The sequence below is a fragment of the Hyalella azteca genome, unplaced genomic scaffold, assembly GCF_000764305.2.
Source record: "Hyalella azteca isolate HAZT.00-mixed unplaced genomic scaffold, Hazt_2.0.2 contig15111, whole genome shotgun sequence".
NCBI lineage: Eukaryota > Metazoa > Arthropoda > Malacostraca > Amphipoda > Hyalellidae > Hyalella > Hyalella azteca.
The window spans coordinates 13,910-26,043 of NW_025944974.1; the positions used below are offsets into that span (position 1 = coordinate 13,910).

The 12,134-nt window shown below is 40.5% G+C and overlaps 1 protein-coding gene and 1 pseudogene across 1 annotated transcript; both read right to left on the reverse strand.

Annotated features, from left to right (window-relative positions):
• Window positions 1-582: 582 nt before the first annotated feature.
• Window positions 583-3,818, reverse strand: LOC108679681 (annotated as a pseudogene).
• A 2,288-nt stretch (window positions 3,819-6,106) lies between these two features.
• LOC108679682 (hemocyanin-like) lies at window positions 6,107-9,596 on the reverse strand. The gene is made up of 3 exons (XM_018168377.2): window positions 9,496-9,596; window positions 6,813-8,327; window positions 6,107-6,626 (listed from the first exon to the last, which is right to left on the reverse strand). The coding sequence occupies exons 1-3, from the start codon at window positions 9,569-9,571 to the stop codon at window positions 6,193-6,195; spliced, it is 2,025 nt and encodes a 674-aa protein (XP_018023866.1). The 5' UTR covers window positions 9,572-9,596; the 3' UTR covers window positions 6,107-6,192.
• Window positions 9,597-12,134: the final 2,538 nt, after the last annotated feature.

Genomic DNA, 12,134 nt, shown 5'->3' on the forward strand with positions numbered 1-12,134 from the left:
ATACGAGCAATCAAATTATAAACCATACAATGCTGATATCGATAGAAGAATTTTACCTTCACGATTGCTTTATCGGTTAACTGTGGTCGGATGCTACTGACAGACTGGCTAGTCAACGCTCTTGACTACAGCGCACCTGTGTGCTGGTCAAAGAAAAACTTTGATCAGGAAAAACTATTTCACGAGGCGGTCAATAAATACCGAATATTTAGGAATGTGTAAATGGACTGTTTGGGGGTTATTATCGAAACAAATCATAATGAATAACTTTGATATGTAATTTGTTGTCCCTGCTTCTAGGAGATCCAAAACTATATTATTGTGTGCTAGTTGCAGTTTTTTCTGGAAATTGTTTACGAATTCGAACAACTTGGTTTCACGTTAGCAGGAAGAGTTTTTCGTTGGATTAAATTTAGCGAACGTGCGTGTTAGTATAGAACGTACCTTAGGTGAACGTACATATCCAGAGCCTAATGACATTTCCAAGTATTTCTCAATAAATTGATTTAGGCGTTTCCAAAATGGCAATGACGGCGTCAATTTGTTTTACTCAAAATGAAGCTGAGGACTGAAACCATTGGGTAATGCGCAATCTTTATTCAAAAACAAACATTCACGAGAACCAATTCATTTATCAAGTATTTTCCTCGATTTTTTTTTCATAGAAAATACTGGTCTAATGATGCTCTCCATGGTCTCCATGCTCTCCATGATCTCCCTTGTGGTAGACCTTGACGATGGTGTAGGCGTTGTTGTCCGAGGACAGGAAGACGCGCTCATCAGGAATGCGGCGGTCCAGAGGGAAGCCCATGGGCTGGTGGTCGGGGTACTTCTCACCGTGGATACCGCACTGGGTGTGGCTCTCTGTGGTAGCATCCTCAAGAGCATCGTGCTGTTCATCTGATTCACCATCGGTAACTGAAACAACCAAGGCAAATTCCATTCCGTTCTCGGAACCCTTGGGCAGGAGCATCCTGTTGGGGATTCCGCATGACCTGGCGTAATGCGCGAAGTCAAAGTCAGAGCTGCCGGCAACGGCCTTGTCAGCTTCGGTAATCAGAGTTTGGAAGCTTGGCACGTCAGGTACTGTGACGGAGGAGTCTGAAGACTTGCGTTTGATGTCGTTGGCTCCAATAGACACTGATTAGAGAAACATAAAATCAGTCAATATGGAATCAGTCAATCCCCAAATTCCAAAATAGGGACCCCCTACCATAATTAATTTCGCTCATTATTATGGGTGTTTCATTCATAAACTGTCTTTTCTAAAAATACTTCGTCAGCAAAATCAAAATGAAGCTAGACAATGTTGGCCTATAATGTATACAAATTTTGTTATTTTTTGCCTGCTGAGGAAGGCAAACTATAAATGGTATGATTTGTTAAAATTATATTTCATTCCCGGGTCTCGATTTTTTCGCAGGCCTCATTATCTCTTTTGTATATAGATTTGTGCAACACCCCAACACATCATGTTCATATAAGGCGATAAATAAATATATAAATATTTAATTCATTTACAGACTTACGTTTTGTCCAGAATTTGTCCATCTCAATGCAGTTCCAGCGGCCTTCTTCTAAAGTGAAAATGATTCCATTGCTGTCGCGGCGAGGGCACAGGAACACTCGCACAACTGCGTGCTTAGCGACGTCGCTGTTGATCTCAAACTTGTAGGTGAAGTCGTTATGGTTGAGGCGAGGCACAATCGAAGACACATTAACTTCATTGACGGATTCGCTAGAATCAACCGCCATCTTCAGATCAAACTCGAAATCTTCGAAGTTAGTTTCCAATTTTCCTTCGACACCAACGCTTGTCAGGTGAACTCCAGGGAATCCAATTTCCTCCGCAGTGTAGGGAGGAAGGGAGTCCTTGTGCTCTTTGAAGATGTTATCTATGTACTTGTGCAGCCTGAAAAAGGCAGGATCGCGAATGGCAATTTGGTGGTGCTCCATGACACTCGGAATGAGATTGAATTTCCCATTAGGATCAGGTGTTCGACCCAAGATGACGTGAGCTCTATTGTGGAGCGCTCCATAGAATTGATCGTTAAGGCTGTAATGAGATGATTCGAGAATGTTTCCAAGATGAACAATGCCCTCGTTGTTTTTTATGTCTATTCTGGATCCATTGGCGGCGGTGATATACCCAAGGCAAATGGCATTGCGGATTCGGGCCTCATGAATGATCATATCTCGAACACGAGCAACTCCTGCAACATCTTCAAAATTCACGTTATCGGAACGTGAAGGGAACTCAGTGCCGTACCTGTAAGTCATGTGTGGGCAGAAACCTTCTTTGATGGGCCTGTCCCAGTGAAGTTCGTTGACACATTCCAGGTTATTCGACAGGCGTTCGGCATCATAACGGGCGATAAGCTGGTGATGGCTCCAGAAAAAGAATTCACCTTTGCGGTCAAGATGGTGACCGTAAGCATCGTTCCACCAGAAGGGGAAGTGCAAATGCCAGATGAAGTGGTGAAAGTTCATGCCGATATCCTCGGTAAAGTAGGCAACGCGTTGTTCTGGGTTCTTCTGACGGCTATTGAATTCTTTTCGGAACTTGCCAGGTGTTTGAATCATCTGAGCAACGTAGGCGCGAGCAATCACATCGGAATTGGTGAACATATGAGGGGTGACTTCATAAAGTGGAGGTAAGACAAGACCATCCCACAGTTCGGAGTGAATCACTGTTGCATAAATGGCATACATAAACTCCCCTTCATTGACTCGTTCTCGGAAGTAAGCCGCGTTGTTGACCGCCGTATCCCATGTTCTACAGTTCATGAAGACATCAAAAATCATGAGCGCTTCTTCACGCTGGCGAGGGATGGAGAGGGAGAACCAGTGGTGCTTCTTTCAGTTCTTTCATGAGCCGTGTGACAGCAGCGCCATCATCTTTGTATAAGGAGATATCAGCATCGGGAATGAAGTTAGCGGCGACTGCGCTGAGCTCAGCGAACATGAGTGGCTCGGTGGATTTGTACAAAAGACGGTTTAGCGTCTGTTGTTTTTCTGCCAACCTCACTGCCGGCAACGAAAAGACAAAAAATATTATCAAACGATCACAATAATAAAAGCGAAATTCAGAACAATAATTTGCCTTTTAAATTCATTATCGAGTACTGTTGTGGAACTACATTAATAATTCGTGATTGAGACGATAACATTATGGGATAGATCCATTGCGTGCATACAAGAATACATATATTCACTTTCAGTTTATCATTTTAATATGCAATTACAAAATCAAATTGTACTACCGGGTAATTCTTGTAATATGACATGTAAAATGATTTAGCGACCTCGGGGCCTCAGTACTATATTCAATAATTTTCAACGGACCGTTGTGAAATATAACCGTTATTTCCCATCATTGACTCCAATTCTGGTCGACATATGTTGCTATCTACATTCCTAATAATGTTCTCATCGAATTATGACTCACCAGGTTTTGAGTGACAATATTGTTTGAATGTTTCATGCATGTAGTAGTCGATTAAAGGTGTCTTTGTTGACTGGCAGGATACAAGTGAACTATACTACAATTTTAGAAATAAAATTCCTGCTAATAAATCGTCTGAACTTAACGTAATAGGGATTTTCAACGCTTTTCCGTATTCAGAATAATGATTTTGAGAACTTATTTAGGAAAAAAGGATATTGAAAATACAGTGAACCGTTGTCATCGGGCCCTACGTGCGACCTTCACTCGTCATCAAATTTAAACAAACCGTGAGGATCGTCAGACCGCTGGGGCCAGACGCCAGCGATAGTGACGGTGAGGCAGAGGGCGGGAAGTCCCAGCTTCATTTCGAGATCTGACTTCAGCTCTTAACAAACTTGCATGCGTGAATCCTATCTTTTATAGCCGCATGCTACTCCTGTCCAGTGGTTACGTCGCTGGTTTTACTTACTGATTGATAACATCAAGCAGGAATACTTCAACATATCAAAACCGATATCTTGATTACAAACTCACGGACAAGTGCATTCTTTTATATCCTCTGAGATAGCTTCCCCTTCAGCAATGGTATCTTGAACAACAATTATCATATATTTTATTTAGTCATCAAAAAGTCGTGACGAATCCTAAATGATTATAACGAACGACTATGGAAGGATTCAAAGTATATTGAATCATACTGCTCGTGGTGTGCTTGGCAAAGATTGAGGAAGATGCAATTCAGTAGAACTGGCCCAATAAATATCATACGAAACAAGAAACGAAAAATTGCCTGTCTGATGACCCAATAATGTTTCACCAGAAAAAATTTGCTTTCGTAGTTTTCTTCACTGTGGGACTGGTTCATTTTCTGGAATCTTCAAATGAAGAATGCTGGGTTTTTGGGTTTTGCCTGGTTACAATTTTCATTGGAACACTTTGTGAAGATGCTCATTAAAGAAACTAAAATGGAACATTAATTAAGAGAAAATCCTTAAACTCCAATGTCTATTAGTGTGTCTTTATTTTGTTATTTATGGCTATTGATCGGGAATTTTGAGCTTCAAGTTTTATCACCTGCTGAAAATGCTTTGTTTAACATATAATAATATAAAAGTACCCGTAATTAACATTCATTGACAATTCAATTCGTAAAGCATCACGCTTCCTGTAACATTTGAAAACTCATGAATCATTCTCGGATATTCTTTTATGTCCAATATTGGAGTTGAATCGTTGATACTGAACTGTGAAACATGTTTGTCGGTATTATTTCAATTTAATTGAATTGCTTATGAATAAAATTTACACTGAATTCTTTGAATCACTTTATTGTATCTGACATAAGTTACAGCACCTGGATTCAACGTACAGATTCTTGATTTATGTGGTCTGTAGGAGCATAGTTTGCTTGTTCGTAAAGGGTAATTTCTAAAACGGTTAGTTGAGAATAGCTTTTTGTGGTTCAACTGAGGTGAATCAATCTCGTAGAAATTTTTGAAAATCCTTCAGTGAGGTGTGAGCAAAATGATAATTTTTCAAGGGTGGTTGTTTTCAAAGGTGGGTTACACGAAACTGGCATGAAATTATGAGGAAATTCATTAAACATAATTCAGGATAGAGAGTTTTACAGAGTTTTCGACGGATAAATATTGAAGTTGACCAGGTCGGTTCAAGTAAACGAAACCCGAATAAATTGTCTTCGTAATCTCTCGCAAATCTAGAAATTATTACAGCATTTGTACGCGCTGACGATGCAATGTCGTCACTGCATTAGTGTATGTCTCCGTGCTTCACTTTACAAATGAAAACAGACATATACAATGGTAGCAATCGCTGGTCTGAATGACTTCGATAGAGTAAAGATCTGGTTTGCCTCCAGTTTTATTGTATGTCCCACTTACTTTTTCGGGATCTTCCTTCATTTTGTTCTAATGCTGCCCTGAAATTTTTTACTTTTTGTCAGAGTTTTCCTGAGACGGAAAATGCCATCGTGTCTATGATTTTAATCGAGACCTGATTGGACGCGCCTCATTTATGCAATGTTTTTGGTAATTTTGCTGTGAGCGGCTATGCTGGTTGAAGATGGACGAAAGGATTCGCTGAGCCTCCTTGACAATTGGAAAATGTTTTCGGTTGCATGAGTATCAGGAAAATAGACTGAAATGTATACAAACGTTCCGCCACACTTGAAGCCGCTTCAACAATGATCTCTATTGGCGCCGGTCATTTCTGATCTAGTTAAAACGCGAACATGTGTTCTGCGTTGACACGTGGCAACCTAGGATAATTAATTAAGTGTGCAAACAATTCAGGATTATTTTACTTAACTCGATTATTGACCCCAGGTAAATTCGGAATTCTACGTATGTATCAAACGGATATATAAAACTTAGTAAAGTAAAAAGTGTTCATAATAAGCACTAAGCTAGACGATCTCTCATTTGGTTTATCTTTATCAGAGTTTTGTAAATTATCTCCAAAATTAAATTTCTTCATGTTATCCACATATTTGTTCATTTCTTTCTTTGATAAACTTTAAAAATTATTTTGGGCTAAATAAGTTGCTCCATAGTTTGACACAAGGTTTCAAGAAAGTCTTGTAGTAGCCAAGAGCTTTTGACGGCCTTCTAACAGCGTCAGCGAAATGAAAGTACTGAATGGCAGCATAATATTTATTCAAGGAACTGGAAAGATGAACGGGATTTCATTGACTCATGTTTACTTTCAGTTAAGAAAGTAATGATTCAATGTTCTCCCTTGAAGTAAATTTTCACAATGGTGTAGGCGTTGTTGTCCGAGGATAGGAAGACGCGCTCATCAGGAATGCGGCGGTCGAGAGGGAAGCCCATGGGCTGGTGGTCGGGGTACTTCTCACCGTGGATGCCGCACAGAGTGTGGCTCTGGGTGGTAGCATCCTCAAGAGCATCGTGCTGTTCATCTGATTCACCATTGGTAACAGAAACCACCAACGCGAATTCCATGCCTGTTGCAGAACCTTTCGGCAGAAGCATCCTGTTAGGGATTCCGCATGATCTAGTATATCGAGCGAAGTCAAAGTCTGAGCTGCCGGCAACGGCTTTGTCGGCTTCGGCAATCAACGTGCTGAAGCTTGGCACGTCAGGTACAGTAACAGAGGAGTCAGTTGATTTGCGCTTGATGACATTGGCTCCGGCAGACACTGATGAGAGAAGCGTTACATTCAATTAGCTATAAAAAAGATGCAGATTCATTTTTGTACTATTCAAATCATGTTATTTGCAACTTTCTTATGAATATCACAAGACACAATCCCAATCTCAAGGCAATCTAACATATTAGTACAAGTTTACATTTGAAGAGCGGTGTAATTACTTAAGTAACTTACGTTTTGTCCAGAACTTGTCCATTTCAATGCAATGCCAGCGACCTTCTTCGAAAGTGAAGATAATTCCGTTGCTGTCACGACGAGGGCACAGGAAGACACGCACAACAGCGTGCTCTTCGGAGTCGCTTTTGATCTCAAACTTGTAGGTGAAGTCGTTATGGTTGAGGCGAGACACGGTCGCGGACACATCAACCTCGTTGACAGATTCACTTGAATCAACAGCCATTTTCAAATCAAATTCAAAATCTTCAAAGTAAGTTTCCAATTTTCCTTCGACACCAACGCTTGTCAGGTGAACTCCAGGGAATCCAATTTCCCCCGCAGTGTAGGGAGGAAGTGAGTCCTTGTGCTCCTTGAAGATGTTGTCCATGTACTTGTGCAGCCTGAAGAAGGCAGGATCGCGAGTAGCTGTTTCGAAGTGTTCCATGACACTAGGAGGGAGGTTGAATTTGCCGTGAGGATCCGCTTGACGACCCAAGATGACGTGGGCAGAATTATGGAGGGCACCGTAGTACTGGGCGTTGGGGCTGTAGAGAGATGATTCAATAATATCACCGAGATGGTCGATGCCCTCAGAGTTCCTGATGTCGATCTTGGTTCCGTCGGCAGCAGTGATGTACCCCTGTGCAATGGCATCGCGGATGCGGCTCTCGTGGATGATCATGTCACGGACGCGGACGATACCGTCGACATCTTCGAATCTTGCGTTGTCAGGACGAGTTGGGAACTCACCGCCGTACCTGTACGTTGTGTGGGGTGCGAAACCCTCCTTGATGGGCCTGTCCCAGTACAGTTCGTCAACAACATCAAGGTTGTTGGAAAGACGCTCAGCATCAAAACGGACCGTCAACTGATGATGAGCCCAGAAGAAGAGTTCGCCCTTGCGATCAAGATGGTAACCGTAAGCATCGTTCCACCAGAAGGGGAAATCCAAATGCCAGGTGACGTGGTGAACGTTCATGCCAATATCCTCACCGAAGTAGGCAACACGCTGCTCAGAGTTCTTCTTGCTTCCTGTGAATTCCATGCGGAATTTACCTGGGGTCTGCGTCATCTTAGCAGTGTAAGCCTTTTGGATCACTTCAGAGTTGGTGAACAAATGGGGGGTGACCTCATACAAAGGTGGCAAGACAATGCCTTCTCCAAGACTGGAGTGAATCACTGCCGCGTACAGAGCGTAAACGAATTCTCCCTCGTTGACACGTTCGCGGAAGTAGGCAGCATTATTGACCGCGGTCTCCCAGGTCTTGCTGTTCATTAGAACATCGAAGAGCATGAGGGCTTCCTCTCGCTGACGGGTGTTGAAGAGCGAAAACCAGTGGTGCTTCTCGAGCAGGCGGTGATCTTCCAGTTCCTTCAGGAGCCGTTTGACTGCAACGCCATCATCCTTATAAAGCGAGGTGTCAGCATCGGGATGGAAGTTGGCAGCAGCGGCTTCCAGCTCATCGAATCGAAGTGGCTCCGTAGAACGGTACAGCAGACGATTGACGGTCTGCTGTCGGTGAGCCAAATCAGCTGCAAAGTAATGGTATAACGTCAGTGAAAAACGGTGTTCTGCTTAATTGCAAGCTCGTTTGAAAAAATGGTCTCAATAATTAATTTAGTCGATGTCGACTCACAGAAACAACTTAACAACAGTAATTTTGCTAAAATGATAGTTTTCGAGTTATTAAAATTTGAATAATCTGAGCATTATCTCGTGGCCTACACAAACGACAAGTTTTATAAAAGTTTTCAAACCATTTCACTCACCTGATCCCCATGTGTGTGATAGTCAAATCAGTATTTGCCTGAGTTTATGAGCGATTTGTAAAATTATGCCAAGCAGATGATGGCGAGGCCTAAATAAAATTATTTTAGTTTAGATAACTATCAAAATAAAAATGTTTTTATTTGAAAGGGGCAAATTGACACTCAAATAATCAGTTAGACGAATGCAATTCCAAGGGTATCATTGGCGTAAATTTACGGAATGTGAAAAAGGAACCTATTATTGTATATAGAGGTCAAGTTTTACCAAGTGTCCACCCCATCGAACAATAAATCATACAACTATGAATTAAAATCACTTTAGTTTGGTTATTGGTCATTCCGGAACAAAGCAATGGAAATTTAATAAGTGAAGCAAGCAATTTCCAGAAAAAGTTTCATTCTGCCTTAGATTACTATGTTCATATTTGGCTTTACAACGATTCACTTCTACTCTAAAGCGTCTAGAAATTTTTCGAAGTTTGTCTAGCTATAACGATGAAGGCTTTGAGTTTGGATGCATGGCCGGCTCGAATGTTTACACATTTCTGGCATTTCCATTGCTAATTGTTAACGCAGTTTGAAGATTGAATAATGAAAGTAATTGTCAATATAACTGTCAGGCGAATTAAGGCTATTGTATACTTTTAAATGACAAGAAACGGTTTCTTCGTATCAAAAAATCATGATCAATTTCGACATAAAATCCAAGTGAACTAAATGGCAATATACAGTTTTAACGTAAATATGCACGAAGGGGGGCAAAGGGGTCACAAAAATAATTTTGCCGAAATAATGCCAATGTTAAAGAATGGAACATGCACTAATTGCTTGTAATGTAATCTTAGAATTTCTCCAACCACAAACTTCTTTAGATGAAATGTATCTATCTTCATGATGCGAGTAAGACTCAAGTTAAGAAGTGGAGACTTACGCGGAGAGTCGCTGAGCCACTGAGGCCAGGCGCTAGCGCCAACGGCGAGGCAGAGGACGGCAAGTACCAGCTTCATGTCGATTGGAACTCCAGCTGAACACGACGCTACTGTGGAGTGTGCCCGCTTTTATACCTACAGACTCCTAGTGGGCGCCTCCATATCTTGGTCTTATCTCGCTCATTGACCTTAAGAGCCCTCCCATATCGACGTCTCAAAAACAATCATAAATCATGTGACTTCTGTCGTCGAACAATTAATTTGCATGCTGAAGGTCCAATACTTTTTCATTATAATTATGAGTGATGCATGAATCTCGCTCCTTGCTTCAATAAGGATATTATAGTTTTATGCAACTCAATCATGGCAAAACAATTAAATAATATTATTTGCATTTATAATTAAATCGAATAGCTCATGATAAAGCTCTCAAATCTTACTAAAAGGAGTCGATTTTTGGATTAAGATTGAAAATGTCCCGTTAGTCAGATTTCTTGTTTTCTCATCCGCGATCAATGTGCGGTTGATGGCTTTGTTAAAGAAAATATCTTGAAGATAGCTGCGCGCTATTTGACAAAAATCGACTATGAGTAAACTTATCTTCATCTAACCCTCGTTTTTACAGGTTGGATCGAAGGACTTGAAAATTCATAGTGATTGTATCGAAGGGACTTTCAACATACTAATTGGAGAGAGAGTGAAAAAAATTAGGCTTCACCATTAGAATTATTAATCAGATTTTTCTGAGGCATGAGTATTGCTTAGCATTTTTAAGTAAAAATTAACTTTTTTGTTAAATATGTCGCATTAGGTGATGTAGAATGTAGCGTAGCGACCCATAATCAACAAATCATTAAAGGGTAATTTAATGGTAATTAAATTTAAGTAATTTAATTAAGGAAAATTTTCGGCAATACTCTCAGTGGTGGAATATATGTATGTTGGCATTCTTCATTTTACTGAAACCAAGCTTTTTTCTCAAACCACGATTTTTCAAACTGTTGTCCGCGTCCCTCTAACGGTATGCTATCATTTTCGGGTTCATGATTGATTTTTAGTTTGGTAGTATATACCTTACATCAGTGATTAGTTTGGTAGTATATACATTATATCAGTGATTAGTTTGGTAGTATATACATTACATCAGTGATTAGTATGGTAGTATATACATTACATCAGTGATTAGTTTGGTAGTATATACCTTACATCAGTGATTAGTTTGGTAGTATATACCTTACATCAGTGATTAGTTTGGTAGTATATACTTACATCAGTGATTAGTTTGGTAGTATATACCTTACATCAGTGATTAGTTTGGTAGTATATACCTTACATCAGTGATTAGTTTGGTAGTATATACATGACATCAGTAATTAGTTTGGTAGTATATACATTACATCAGTGATTAGTTTGGCAGTATTTACATTTCATAAGTGATTAGTTTGGTAGTATATACCTTACATCAGTGATTAGTTTGGTAGTATTCATTAGTTGTTGTATAAAATTATCTTGACTAAGATATTTCTAGTTGGACGTTTATTGTTTGGGTCTGAGTTAGTTGTAAGTTTATTTGGCCGGCTACAGTTTCCCAACATTTCTTGCTGTAGTGTCGGCAACCTTCCTCATTTCTTCAAATCCACCTTTGAAAATAGAAGCTAAACTCAAACCTCTAGTCAGGTTTAGAAACAGCCCAGCAGACAAGAATTCTTATGACTGCCAGCTACGCCACACCTATGCGCATTGTCCTCGACGTCTACGTGATGGAGTGAGACTTTCAGCGTGCGTCTCGTCTGAGGTGGCGGCCTCGAGGTGTTGGGATGACCTGGGGACTTCGGCATCAGCTCGTCTTCTTACGAAGGACGGGTCTCTGCGAGAGCTGAGGAGAGGACCGGATGCTGCAGGTTGGTTGTCCGTCACTTAAGCTCAGGGTGTTGTGGCAACTTGTAGCCCCGGCCGGTTTCCATTATGGATAACCGTTTCCCTTTCACTACTCTCAACCCATATAATAAAACCCGTCTTGTCTTCCAACTGAATATATTTTCTATACCTTAGAGAGCCAAATTTGTTGTATAAATCTCTTATTCTAAGATTTTAACTTAAATTTCTAGAGTATAGCTGCTAAGTTCGTAAATTTAAGCATTTAATATTTAGAACCCTAACATTCAGCTTGTTCCAAGTTTTCTTTTGGCTTTCGTTTCATTAAATCAGTTGGCATTTATTGTGACAGGATGTCAGTTTCTCTGTGTCACCTGGCTGGTTTACACTAGCCAGGTGAAGCTCCTGCTCCCGATTCAGAGGACTTCCACCGGGCAGCAGCTCGCGCCTATCGTCTTTATTCCATTTTTTGTGTTTACTCGACACAAATTCTATTCAATAAATTTAGTTCAAGTGAATGGTTTTCTTTACATTATTCAATATAAGTTTAATTAACTCTTTCCTTCCGCTGAAAAGGGAGGTCACGCTAAAGTTTTGTACAGTTGTTAGTGATTAGTTCGGCCTACATCAGTGATTAGTTTAGCAGTATATACATTACATCAGTGATTAGAACCTCACAAAAATAATCTGGCAAAGATTTTCAGCTGTTGCCTTCGCCACATTTATTGTGTCAGTGGACCACAGTTAATTTCGATTAGTTGACCAA

Bases quoted from the DNA above. Each gene is read 5' to 3' on its own strand.
- LOC108679682 (XM_018168377.2), bottom strand. From the start codon at position 9,571: ATGAAGCTGGTACTTGCCGTCCTCTGCCTCGCCGTTGGCGCTAGCGCC. The intron at 8,328-9,495 runs GTAAGTCTCCAC...ATTACTTTGCAG, and splicing joins GTGGCTCAGCGACTCTCCGC to CTGATTTGGCTCACCGACAG. The intron at 6,627-6,812 runs GTAAGTTACTTA...TTCTCTCATCAG, and splicing joins GGACAAGTTCTGGACAAAAC to TGTCTGCCGGAGCCAATGTC.